The sequence below is a fragment of the Meleagris gallopavo genome, chromosome 4 (assembly GCF_000146605.3).
Source record: "Meleagris gallopavo isolate NT-WF06-2002-E0010 breed Aviagen turkey brand Nicholas breeding stock chromosome 4, Turkey_5.1, whole genome shotgun sequence".
NCBI classification, from domain to species: Eukaryota; Metazoa; Chordata; class Aves; order Galliformes; family Phasianidae; genus Meleagris; species Meleagris gallopavo.
This window is the reverse complement of record NC_015014.2, coordinates 64,712,217-64,725,601: the sequence shown is the minus strand read 5'-3', so window position 1 is coordinate 64,725,601 and position 13,385 is coordinate 64,712,217. Positions and strand designations below refer to the sequence as shown.

General features: G+C 41.8%; 1 protein-coding gene across 3 annotated transcripts in view; it reads left to right on the top strand.

The window, feature by feature from the left end:
- The window catches only part of ALMS1 (ALMS1 centrosome and basal body associated protein), a 52,860-nt gene extending 39,812 nt beyond the window's left edge, over window positions 1-13,048 (top strand). For all 3 annotated transcript variants that reach the window (XM_019615046.2, XM_010710566.3, XM_010710565.3), the window contains exons 13-19: window positions 2,495-2,597; window positions 3,489-3,668; window positions 4,800-5,044; window positions 5,637-5,820; window positions 6,017-6,080; window positions 8,732-8,831; window positions 12,543-13,048. In XM_019615046.2, coding sequence (XP_019470591.1) covers window positions 2,495-2,597; window positions 3,489-3,668; window positions 4,800-5,044; window positions 5,637-5,820; window positions 6,017-6,080; window positions 8,732-8,831; window positions 12,543-12,587 — 921 coding nt within the window. In that variant the 3' untranslated portion in view covers window positions 12,588-13,048. The remainder of the gene's footprint in view (window positions 1-2,494; window positions 2,598-3,488; window positions 3,669-4,799; window positions 5,045-5,636; window positions 5,821-6,016; window positions 6,081-8,731; window positions 8,832-12,542) is intronic.
- The last annotated feature ends 337 nt before the right edge of the window (window positions 13,049-13,385 follow it).

The window sequence follows — 13,385 nt, the reverse complement described above, 5'->3', positions numbered from 1 at the left end:
AATGAGAATTAAAGGTCATTGTTCCCATTCCTTAAGGTTGCATTGAGCCCATGTGGCTTTTAGAAAGCAGTATCTTTTACCATCCCTGGAGGCATTCAAGGCCAGGCTGAATGTGGCTCTGGGCAGCCTGGTCTGCTGGTTGGCAACCCTGCACACTGCAGGAGGGTTGAAACTGGATGAGCACTGTGGTCCTTTTCAACCCAGGCCATTCTATGACTCTGCGATCTGATGATGTGGTGTATGAAGAGATGTGACCCACCTCAAGTAAGGATGAGACAAAATCAGTGGCAAAACGCAGCCTTTGTTTCAAAATCCGAGTGTAGGTAGATTCAGTGATACACTGCAGAAATCAAGATAATTCTTGGTTTCACGTATCTGTGGTTCAGATAACTTATTTATAGCAGGAGCCCTATTCCCAGAAACACTACTGTACAAATCTTTCAGACAAGTGCTCAGGTTTTTTGGGAGCCTATTGTCAGCTCTGCTTCTGGCAAACTCGACTGCAGCTTTTTTTTATTTATTTTATTTATAGATGCTGAACCCATCCCAGAAAGTTTTTCTCTCTTCCAGTTTCTGTTTATTTCTAAAACAGTCTTCAAGCTGCCATCTGGTAGCAGGTACAAAGCTAAAGGTTGTGCTATATAACTGCTGAAGGGCTTTGAAAGCACTGCACTGAGTTTTCTAGTCCAAATAGCAACATGCACGTCAGTATTCAGTACCAAATCGCTGCTTACATTTATTTCTGCAGGCTGATATGCATGTGCATGTAAATGGGTTATCTCATTTTTGACTTTACAGTGTCTTCCCCTTTTGAGTGCACATAGAAATCTGTTCTCTGAAAGGAGATGCATATCTCCTATGTCTGTCTGGCGTGCTCTATCAGAGCTCTCATAATTTTATGAAACTAAAAAACAGCTCTTGGCAGCATGTGTGAGAGTAAAAATTACCTCCTTTAAACGTTGAAACTGTGTTGCATTGAAGTGATGATAGCAGAGGATCAATAAAAAGGTAATTAAAAAGCCTCTGTTCATTTCCATTGTGGCTGGCGCTGAGTTACTAATAGGATACTAATTGCTAGGAGCAAGCAAAAAAAAAAAAAAGGGAAATCTGTTTCATAATTAAAAATGAAATTCAGGCGAGTTGCAGAGATTGGTCTGTGCCGCGCCGCTGGGCTTGAAGCCTGGGGAAACTCTATCAGTTAATTGCTGTTAATAAAGCATTAATGTTCTCTGTGCTTTATATAAACGAAGAAGCTCGTAGACCAGATGCATTGCAGAGTGCAATCCATTTGAAATGTCTGTAAAATTGCATCATAAAATGGAAGTTAATTTATTACAGCAAAATCCTGCTGCTTACTGTCTTCGTGGCTGGAATCATAGACTCAGAATGGCAATGAATGTATGTGCTGAACTTGGAGGATATGGAGTGGGGTATGTAAGTAGAGCAAGAGCATAGAATCATAGAATCACAGAATGGTCTGGGTTGAAAAGGTCCACAGTGCTCATCCAGTTCCAGCCCCCTGCTATGTGCAGGGTCACCAACCAGCAGCCCAGGCTGCCCAGAGCCACATCCAGCCTGGCCTTGAATGCCTCCAGGGATGGGGCATCCACAGCCTCCTTGGGCAACCTGTTCCAGTGCCTCACCACCCTCTGAGTGAAAAACTTCCTTCTGAAACTCCTGTTTGTATGAATGTTGAAGACTTGAAACTAGCACTGTGCTTAAGCCATGCTCTTACTGTGAGCCCAATGCCTCTTGTTTTCCTTGGGCTCAGTTTGCCTGGAGAACTTTTATGCTGAGGATTATAAGGGTGAGAGAACTTCTCATGCTTTGAAAGGATTTGGCTCTTTCACTCCTGTGTTGCAGAACTGGAGTTCACAGCGAATTTGCAAAGCCACATGTTACTTTTCCAAGACAGCTTGTCCCTGCAGCAGTCCCACAACCTTTAAATGCTTTGGTTTGAGAGGGTGGGAATATAGGATTCAGTTCAGATGGTTTTTCTCCCTCTTCCCACAGCAGAAATACTTTGCACTTTGTGATCTGTCCTGAAAGTACAGCCAACAGATCTTGCTGTAAAAAGTCTTGATATGCCACACTTATCCTTGAGCTTTGGGTGAGAGAACTGGAGGATGCCCAGGACTGTACAGAGTGTGATCACGAGCCTTGCACTTGCCTACAGGCACTGTGCACTCTGCTTAGTGGAACAGGGTTCTGGAAGTATATTGGTGCACAAGGATGGAATGAAGGCTGGCTTATTATGTGGCACAGCAATAAGTGATGCTGATCAGCCTGTGTTAAACCTTGTAAATAATCACAGAATTACAGAATGGCCAGGGTTGGAAGGGACCTCAAGGATCATGAAGCTCCAACCCCAGCAAGGTACAGTAAATAAAGAGTGACGATTAACTTTTTGTTGTTTAAATCCCACTTTCTGTTCATTTCAGTTCTGTTTTCAGGAGTTTGCTCTCTTCCATGTTTGTTCTTTCTTCCCCTCTAGAAGGCATTGGATCAAGCTTTGACAAGCAGTGGTTCCTGGGGACCAAGCTCAGCTCTCAGCAACAAGCGACGCGCACGGATGTTAAACAAAGCTATCCAAGCAGGTGAGTTGTTGGGTTGGGTTCCAAACTCATAGTTTGTGTGTTGGCTTCTTTTTGGAGACCATTTGCCAACATCTGGTGTAGGTTTCTTGGGATGGGGATGAGTGTGCAGCATTCTTTAAATTCACTTCAAATACTTTAGAGAAAGGTGTTATGTTCTAATTAAAATGAACCCTTTCTTGGCCTGCTTCACTAGCAGCCAGCTCTCTCTCTCACTGGTATGCTTTGTTAACCTAAACTTATCCATTTAAATTGGAAAGGTGGACTAATTCTATTTTTTTTTATATATGTTGTTTTCTCTGCAAGGCATCTGTTGCTCACAGAATGTATTTTGTGGGCATATGCTATTTCTGAAGGCTTGCAACTGCAGAGTTTCATATTCCTCTTAGTAATATTCTGGATGTTATATCCTATTTCAAATTTAAGCTCATCCTGGTCTGGTGCAATTGCCATTCAGGTCCAGAAAAAAAACTGCAGTTCTCTTGGCCTGAATGTAAAGCTGTATTTATTTCTGCCACTGTGTTTTTCAGCAATAGGTTGGAAGTTGGTTTTTCAGACCTCTGCTCAGGTCCCCAGCAAGGAGTATAGTTGGTTTGGCTCCCACACCCCTGTGTGTGTGTTTGTGTATATACACACTCAGTGTTTTGCCTGAGGGACTAAGTTTACACCTCTTCAATTACACTTGGATTATTACATATAGTAACAGTGTTAATTAACTGTAGATTTGCACTAAAAGTGGAAATATAAAAGATTTTGCCTTTTGAAAAGAGGTAAAGAAGGCAACGTTGAGCTTCGAAATAGGAATTGAAGGCCGCCCTCTGCACTGTGGTGTTGCTGCTGAAGTACTTGTAGCTGCTTTAGAGTAAGGTATTACTGCTTCATTTTGAACTACAGGAGACTTGGAGATTGTGAATGGTGCAACGAAGAAAAACACTCGAGATGTTGGTGTGACTTTTCCTACCCCAAGATCTATCCAGTCAAATCAACGGCCGCGGGATCCCTGGCATCGTGTCGATGGTATTTTTGGAGAGTCAGATGGTGTGGTCACAGATCACCAGGCAGCAGGAAGCAAGGGTAAGCAGAAGGGACAGCCAGGCAATTTTTTCATGGAGAAAAGGACAAAAAGGAGCAGACTGCATTTACCACAAGGTCAGTCCAAAATATCCTTTCTGCAGAGTAGAAAAGCTCTACACCTTAACAACAATCCTCAAGATGTGTGAGGAGGATTAGCTGGAGCACAAATTAGTCACTGTCAGTTTTTATTCTGCTTGTAATGAGTGGATTTTAAACAGAGAAGCTTGCTATGCCAAGTGAACTTTCTGAGAGTTTATTATGATGCCATTTTCAACCAAGCTGTTGGAAGTAACCTTATCAATAAAGGTGACAAAAAAAAAAGCAATGAAGGAGGCAAGGAAAGAATAAGTTAGGAATTATGGAGATGCTTAGTTTTGATTTTCAAATTATAAAAGGTTCTGTTAAGATCTGAGTAACTGGATGCTGTAATTTGTACATAGTGCTTCAACTGGACTTGTGTCTCTCTTCCAACTAGAAATGTGAGTTTTTTTGGGCTGATGGAGCAGTATCCTGTTTTTTAATATTTCCTGTCAGTCTTCACAGTGTCATGATGAAATATTTAAAAGTATTTTCCTTAGTCATCATCATTGTTGTAGGGACAAATGATTCTCTGTTGTACTGGTTTAATTTAGAATATCTGCTCAGGGTACTAGCTGATGTCTTCTAATCCCATTATATATGTTAACTGTGAGTAATTGAATTCTTGTATGCATCCTTAACATTTGCAAGATGTACACTATTTGCTCTTGAAAAATATCTATGAAAAGCCATAAGGTTTAGGACAGCACATAGGCTCCTTAAATACGTGGGGTTGCTGATAAATAAACCGTTCCTTCTAAAAAGAGAGGAGCATGCATGTAGGAAGGAATTTTGTACATTTCCTGAAGGGTTATCTCATAAAGGCTTGCTGATTTACTGACACTTGGCAAAGAAATTCTTTGAAACCACTGAAGTTGTCTGACGCCAAGGCACACTGAAATCAATGCAATAACTGAAGGGAGTGTTTATTGCAGTGTTAGGCATGGATTGTGTTAGCTGAGATCTTGGGCATGAAGGGCTATAGATGGGGATGGAAAAGGGGCACGTGTATTGTTTGCATATCTTGATTGTCTTCTGTGGTCTCTTCAACAGGGATTTCATGGTTTGTCCAAGCAGAGGATTTGAGGTTTGAATCTAGGAAAGAAAACTGTTCCAATTCCATCCCTGGTCCTGGTTCATCTTGGTTTGAACCCTTCACCACCACAAAGCCCTGGAGGGAGCCTCTGAGAGAGAAGAACTTTCAAGAGCTGCAGTGCAGCAGAATGACTCAGCCTGCAGTTCCAGGAAGAGATGCTGAGACCAGGCCCATCCAGCCATTTGTGAAGCTTACGCTACAGGTAAAGGCATGCTGGGATCTCTGTGACTTCAGCACTAATGCTGAATCTTGTGGAAGCACTTTTTATTCCTCTTTCTTCTTTTTCCTGACTACTTTGTGTTTACTAGAACCCAAGCAAATAGAGGTCATCAGCCTCGTTTGCTTGTGGCAGCCTGGCTTTGCACAGTATAATGATCTGTTTGAATTGAGCAATGTGCAGGGAATGTAGGAGAGGTGGTGTCAAGTCATTCTTGCTTCCATGCAGAAATAATAGCATGATGTACATAGTGTGTAGTTAAAATAGGCTTTAACTCATGCATTGCAAGCAGTGTATGCATGTATATTCATCCATGTACATACATAGTGTACACTGCAGATCAAATCAAGTGTCACCACTATACATCTGTGTTTTTCCACAGATACTTAGTGTATATAAAGACTTTTGTAACACTTATCCGTTACAAATGAAATTAAAATCAGTAGTTTCTATTTAGGTGCGCTTGGGAGGTTCCTTTAAATTCAATTGCATCTGTTCCTGTTCTCCTGTTTTGATTATTCCGATTGTAGGGAGTCTGTCTGGCCACTCCAGGTTTTGTTTTGTCATCCCATCCTAGGAGGCTCTTGCAGTGCATCGCCCTGATTTCATCTGCCGCTCTGGTGAGCGCGTGAAGCACCTGAAGCTCATAATGGAGGAGAGGAGAATGCAGAGTGCACTGCAGTCTGAACGAGAAGAGCTTTTTAATCCTCCAGAGAAAAGGAAGGGCTACAGGAATGCAAGTCACGTGCTGGCTGACAGAGGTACCTCTGTGTTTCTTCTCCTGATGTCCTATAGGAATTAATTTATTTCCCCGTTCTAAGGGATGTGTGTGTTTTTAATAACAGAGTTACATTTATGTTGTCTATAAAAAGCCAGAAAGTCCATAAAGGAATAAGGTTGATACACCAATTTTCTTTGTGGTAAGCAGACTTGCACACTGTTTTCTTATCCATTTAGGTTATCTGATTAAAGAAAAGAGAAGAGCAATTCCAAAGAGTGAGATGGTTCAAAGGTCTAAACGGTAAGGTTGTGTAAATGAGTAGGAAAGAGGGATGAATTGCATCTGGGGAAGAAAAGAGGGTGGGGGGACGGCTTGGGGGTAACTCAGCTTTTACAGTGCAAGAAATAGGCACTTTACCAGAGTCAGAAAACACCTATTTATAAAATCTTAGAAGTAAAACTACTTTGAAATATTTTTTTTTATAACCTGAGTATTTTGTAGCAATATCTGTGGTCCAAACACTGCAACTTTCCAAGTACTGGATCCCAAAAAGAGATGAAATGTAGGGTGCTGGACTGTGTAGTTGTAAACATGGTGGTGGGATAAGCAACAGTAGTAATGTGTTCTATTAAGGGGAGAGATGAGTAAATAAGTTTTTCTCAAAGAGGGTGGTGTAATGCTGGACCAGGGATTGACAGAGATGGGAAAAATCTCAATCCTTGGAAATAGAGATTGACAGGATGAAGCCTGAGCAACTCAATCTAGCCTTGAAGTTAGTCCTGCTTTGATCAGGAGATGGACTTTGGACATTGGACTAAATGACCTCCAGAGGTTCTTTCCAACCTAAATGACACAGCGATTCAACAAACAATCCATTGGAATACACAGTATATAAAATAGACCCTGTTTTGTATATGCTAGGAAAGGAGAAAAAAGGTGTTTTATTTGAATGGCCTTTGACATTTAACAGTATTTTTAGGGCACTGATAGAGAGGTGACAAAAAATGGTAAATATGCCAGCTCCCTCAGGAACACACCTCCATGTTTTAGTTGAAATGGAAAGGTTTGGATTCAGGTCACTTGGACCTTGTGGTCGATATGTCTGAACTCAACTATTTTCAGAAACTCTGATTTCGTAATACCCAAATCAGCAGGATTTCTATGGAGACTGATTCAGGCAGTCACACTTGGTGGCATTTTTTTGTTCTTACTGCTGTCATACTCCAGCTCTCAGTTGGATCTGAGAAATAATTTATTCTGTACCATTCTTCTGAAATCCCTACCTGTAATGAGTACAGAAGCTTTTGCTTTTTCTCTGCAAGGGTATAAATGGAATTTCTCATGGTAAATTAACTAGAGCTAAAGAAAACAATTTTCAATGAATTGACCCATAATCCCAACTTGTCCGCTTCTTGCTTTAAATATCTTTATGGTGGGATGAATCAGTGAGTGGTAAACCTTGATCTTTCACTCAGGGGAGTCCTGGGATGGTGAAAGCTTTTAGAGAAGGGTGATATAGTAGTAAAGTAAAACTCCAAATACCCATTCCCCCCTCCAGTAGCACTTGCATAGACCTGTCACCCTCTGCTGCCCTACAGAAAGATGTCAGTGGTGGAAAGAACGCATCCAAATGTGATTTACTTCACGTTTTCTCATCAGTATTTGAATTTGATTCCTTGCTTTCTTGATTCTGTGTATTCAGTTGTGTTGTCTGACACCTTCCTGTTAGTTTGTTTTCCTGCTAGCTTCTATTCTGTCCTTTGAAACATGGAAGTGGCACTCAAGTCATACTGCCTGAATAGCAGCTCAGTGCCAACTGACACATTTGCCTCCATCACTGCTCGTGCCAGTCTGAAAAATTACATATTTTTGTGCTGGAGTTGGGACCTACACAGCTGTCAAAGATACCCCTCCTCTCTCCTGGATGGTGGGCTCATTCCATTTGCAGTCTTCAAAATGAAATGTGTGAAGGCACTTTCAGATAATAAGAGTCGAAGGCACAGATGTGCTTAAAATATTCAAAGTGAGCAGTAATTATGGCAAGTTGTTACCATATTGACGTAAGAATGAAGCAGGCTTTCAGAGGTTACTTGAGCAGTATTGTAATAAGGTCTTTCTTTCTCCTTCTCCTATTTGCTGATTATCAAGTCGTTATTTTGTAAGGGGACTGTTATAGTATCTATCTTTAGGTATAATGAGACTGGAATTTTTTGAACGTGGTTCAGATCCACCTCCAACAGACTGTAATCTTTTTTTGAAGCTTTATGGTCCTTGGCAACCACCGTCATGAATTGAGCCCTATGATCTTAAAGGAAAATTTAAGGGAGGCAATGTCAGCATTGCTATTCCATTATAGCTCTCAGGTCCCTCCTTTAGGTGGCAGCATGTAAAAGCAGCCTAGTGTAGCACTCTGACTCTGCAATGAGCACCAGCCACCTTTATTTTGATTCCAGAGCATCCCTTGCTGTTTGTCTCTGCTGTTGGAGTAGTTCAGCAGGGGAGAAGATAAAGCATTGACTTAGACAAGGCAGACAAGATGCCTGAACAGCTTAATTCAAGTTACACTTGTCACAGAGATGTTGCTGTTAATGGATAAGTGTGCTACTCAGTCTGTATACTCTCACAGCAGTGAGGCTATTCTGCACTGATGTTAAAACTACCTTTTGCAGCTGGGTGATAGATGAGCTGTAGGGTCATTCCAGTGTTATAAATACTGTTTTTAGGGGTGTGCTACTTGTAAGAGAGGGATGCTGTGGGATGTGGGAATTTCTGGTATCCCAACTGCTGTACATTCCACATTTTTCCCACGTGTGTGACGCTGGTAAACCCCCAAATAAGTTTTCCTTTGATGTGACTGACCAGTAGCCAGAATGTGAAGAAAAAAAAGGAGGAGTTTTTTATATCAATAAGCTCCTTCCTTCTAAGTCACTGTTTCTGTTCTGTTCACCAAGGATCTATGAGCAGCTGCCAGAGGTGCAGAAGAAGCGAGAGGAAGAAAAAAGAAAATCTGAGTACAACTCATATCGCCTGAAAGCACAGCTGTACAAAATGGTAGGTGCTCTGGTCAGGTATTCATATTCAAACAGGTTAGAATATTTTTTTTTTTTTTGTCCTTGAGGTCATCAGCATTGTAGTAATATTGTGGTATTTGCACATTCCTACATGTGTGTAAAGTAACAAGGAAGCATGGGCCGAAGTAGGAAGCACACAGAAAAGGCCATGTGCAGTGTTGTGAAGGCAGAAGCAGGCAGGCTGTGGAGCATATTTAATGGTGTTCCATGGAGAGCTCTTTGAGTTGATGGCTGCTGTTTAACTCGTGGCCACTTTGCTTAGATGGCTTTAGCCTGCAGGATTCATAGTCAACTTTGCGGCCATGCTTAATACAGCCCCCAGCTGTCATTCTTAATTTGTCTCCAGTGAAGAATTGGCAGTCCTGATGGTGATCTGTTAGCTCTGGGGGCTGTGGATTTCACCATGAAACATTTGTTTGGCTGACAGCTCAGTGCTGCTGTGCTGGCACTGATGGGCCTGGGATCAGCTGTGGCTGGCAAGCTGCAGAAGAAGCTGTTATCTCAGTGTGGTGTGACTGCCTTTGAATTACAAACACTTGACCAGCAGGTTGTTTTCCTGTGCTAGAAACTCACCATGCAACCAACAACAGCCCAAAAGTGAGGTGAGGGCTCCAGGATTTTGGTGAGCAGGAGAAGGAATCGGTGGGGCTGATTTTTGCTGCAGGGTTTTGCTGAATCCTGTCTTGTTCTGCCATAGTGGTGACTTCCCTGCAGGGAGCTGCTTCTCTTCCAGCCAACAGCTGCTGTTAACACTTCCTCCTTGGCTGTCCAGTTTGATTAACAAGTGCTTTGTGTCTGTCTGTTAAGCTCAGGTTTTATTTGTGGCAGAAAGACTATCCTGGATTAATCACAATGAGAAAGATGTCTGTCCCAATCACCTCCCATATGTGCACTTTATTATCTGATCTGATGTGTTGCACAGAAATATGGAATTGTATACAGTGAATGATGTGATAAATATTCTAATAAAACAGAAGAGGCCCATCAGTCCCTTTTGTGAAATGTATCTCTGGCTGACTACTGCATTGCTTTTTGAGCAGTTGGGGGCATTCACATGCTTTGCTTTCTCTTAAGACAATAAAAACTGAAAGGTGAGTAATACAGACAAAACTGATGCTCAAACCTGACATATCTTATCATAGAATCCTAGAATGGCCTGGGTTGAAAAGGACCACAGTGATCATCCAGTTCCAACCCCCTGCTATGTGCAGGGTCACCAACCAGCAGACCAGGCTGCCCAGAGCCACATCCAGCCTGGCCTTGAATGCCTGCAGGGATGGGGCATCCACATCCTCCTTGGGCAACCTGCTCCAGTGCCTCACCACCCTCTGGGTGGAAAAACTCCCTCCTAATATCCAACCTAAACCTCAGTATTCTTGCTCTCTGACATATGCCATAAAAAATAGCCTTCTGCAAAGCTCAGGAAGCAGGCAATAAACTGCATTATAGGCTTCACTCGTTTAAGGGCACGCATTAAATTTGAAAACTGGTTTCTTTTTCTTCTGGATCTTAAGCTTACCCTTCAGTTTTTAACATTGCAACTGTTCCTTGGCTGAGTTGTCCTACCAGAGCTGGAAAAAGTTATTAACTGGATGTTTAAAAGCAAGGGCTTGTAACAGATGTATTATCTGGGATACCTTCCTAATCTGACTGTGAGTTCTTACAACTGGAATTACCTCAGTTTCATGCTATGTTTTTGCAGGGTATGCTCAGAACATATTTTTTTTTCCCTAGCCTGAGATTCTCAGGTCCCAGTATGGTGTGGCCTTATGGTTAATGAGTGCAGGCAGTTGCTGACTCAACTACATAGCTGGAAGAAGACACAAAATCATGTCACAAGTTTTGTGTACAGGTGTAGTGTTGATTGGAAGGGGGGGATGGTATTGGTGACTCCCAGGTCAGTGCTCAGTGGTATGGCCTGTCCCTAATGATACTGTTGTCCTTCTGTCTTTGGGTTTTGGTAGGCAAGCACTGGATGTCTTGATTGGGGAACGATGTATTCGTGCCACAGCCACTCCAGGTCTGGGTGCAGCTCAGGAGGTTAACCATAAATGTTAATATAGGTAGCAGGAACAAAACAGCTGGGAACATGGGGCTGTCTTAGACTGCTGCACAAGTTTTTGCTCAGTTACTGAGTGCTTACTCTCTCCTCCCAGCACCAGTGGCTGAACTCTTTGTTATGATGATGACGTGTACTTATATCCTAAATTCATTACACATTGGCCATGATATAACATGGCTCTGGGGCATTATCACTGATGATAAAAGAGCAAACATGTAAGAAGTAAAACCAGGTGTGCACCCTATGGATTGCAGTCCAGCTGGCTCTGAGGATGGGATTAGCCAGCAGTACCAGGTCATGCTGTCTCTGCAGGTCATCCAGGGCTCATAGGTTAAGAATGTGTAATGCTTGGGAAAGGAAGAGGTGAATTAAACTTGTACACACACTCATCTGTATGGATATGGTGAATTAAACATCTACACACACTCATCTGTATGGATATGGACAAATACTTGCTAAAGAATCACTTGCCAATGAAATCCTCACACCGTTATTTACAGGTATAGTTACACCTGTCAGTACTTTGAAAGGGAAACGTGCACAGCAGTTTCTGAAGGAGAAAACAAAGCTTTGTGTTTTCATTGTGAGCAGCAGCTGCTGTTAAGTGGGACACACTGCTCCCTGGAGGCAGCGTATCTCCTTCCGTTCTCAATTCCATTGAGAATTTCTTTTTAGCAGATACAGTTTTTTCCTCTTCTTTGTGTGAATGGGCCATTTCCTTTAAAGTCAGTGTAATATAGGGACCACAAGGTGTCACTGCCTCAAAAGAAAAGCGTGTTTCTGGAGGTATAAGACTGAACTGCACTTCGTTGCTGCACTGTGGTATTTTCTGAGTGTTTGTTTTTCATCCCCTTGGCTACGTTTTCTCTCTTGTCAGCACCATGTTAGGGTTCTGCTTTGTCTTGTAGCTGCTTCCTGGAAGTGGAGCAAAGAGGGCAGATAGTATCTAATTGCTAGCTGAGTTTGCTGATTAGATTGCAGAATGGACTGAGAGCTGGAAGGAATGCTCAGAGGCTTCATGCTGTGATCATGGGAACAGATTCCACACTGAGACTCACGTCAGTGGCTTTGCTTTCTGTATGTATAAATATATGTGTACATATACTGTATTAGCATGTATACTCTGTATACCCTGTGTATATAATTCATACATGTATGCTGTGTGGGAACTGCCAGGGAAGAACAATCAGCATTAGCAGTGCTTCTCTAGAGTGCTCTAACATCTCGTGTGATTATGACCAAGAGCCATCTTCAATAAACTGATGCTTTTTCTTTCATGAGTGTGTCTGCTTGTTCTAGGAGGTATAAACTTCTGGCCTTTGGAGCACTAAGGGGCACTGTTCCGTGGTGTAATGTTCATCAGCTAATGTCAAGGTGCTTTCCAGCCCTTCAGGCTTGTTTCTGACCACTTCCACAGCAGTCAGCACAGGGGTGACCCTGTGTTGTCCACATTGCTGAGTGGGAAGCAACAAGGCTGCTTTAGCTGTCCAAAGATGTGCAAAGAGTTGTTCCTTTGAGTTGTGTTACTTGCTGATACGTTCTGATCAGAACTCTTATCAGCATTACATTTATGCTTGTGATTTTTAGAAGGGTGAAACTGATCTGTGCCACTTTGTTTTTGTTTTTCAGAAAATCACCAACCGTGTCTTAGGGAGGAAGGTACCCTGGAACTGATAAGGATCTCCTCTTCAAATAAAGGCGTGCTGTGCTTAGCAAACTTGCAGAGAGATTGATGTGAAATAGATAAGGCAGCAAATATTGTGCAACATATGCTTTGTGGAATTCAGTTACATCTTTCTGTACTAGTAGAATCATCTTGCCATATTTATAAGATACTAAAAGATCAGTGATTTGATGCAAATGACAGGTTTTTAAACACATGATGGCTGTGTGTAGTGGTGTTGTGCACTTCCAAAGCAAATATAGTTTTAGGAAGTACTTGGCTCATAATATATTTATAATTATGTGATTGAAATTAGCAGTCTTATATGTATTTTAAATAGCTTTTAACAGGGATTTATTTTTATTTTTTTATTTCCTATCTCGATGTAGCAAACTTATTTGTAATGTTTTGTACTGAAAAAAAAAACCCAACCCCTCAAACCATAAATAAATAACAAAACCATTTGTAGCAACTGTTCTAGCAATCTTGAAATGTGTCTTCAGTGTCCTTACAGATGACATCTGCAGAATCCAGGCTGCAGTTGCCTCCTGCTCTGCACAACACAGATCTTAAGAACTTACTGTGGATCTCTATGGCAGCTATTTAAACTGAATGTTATTAGTACCTGAAAGAGTGAAGGAGTCATGACTTCATTCAGCTTGGTTTGCTATCTCTCTGTATTAACCAGGAGAATCTAATCTGAGGTTTTTATTTTTATCATGTTGGGTGTTTTTAAGGCTTGCCACTGGGATACTTGGTTATGCACTTCACGAGCATCACAGTGGCAGAAGATGAAAAATAAAGGTTGT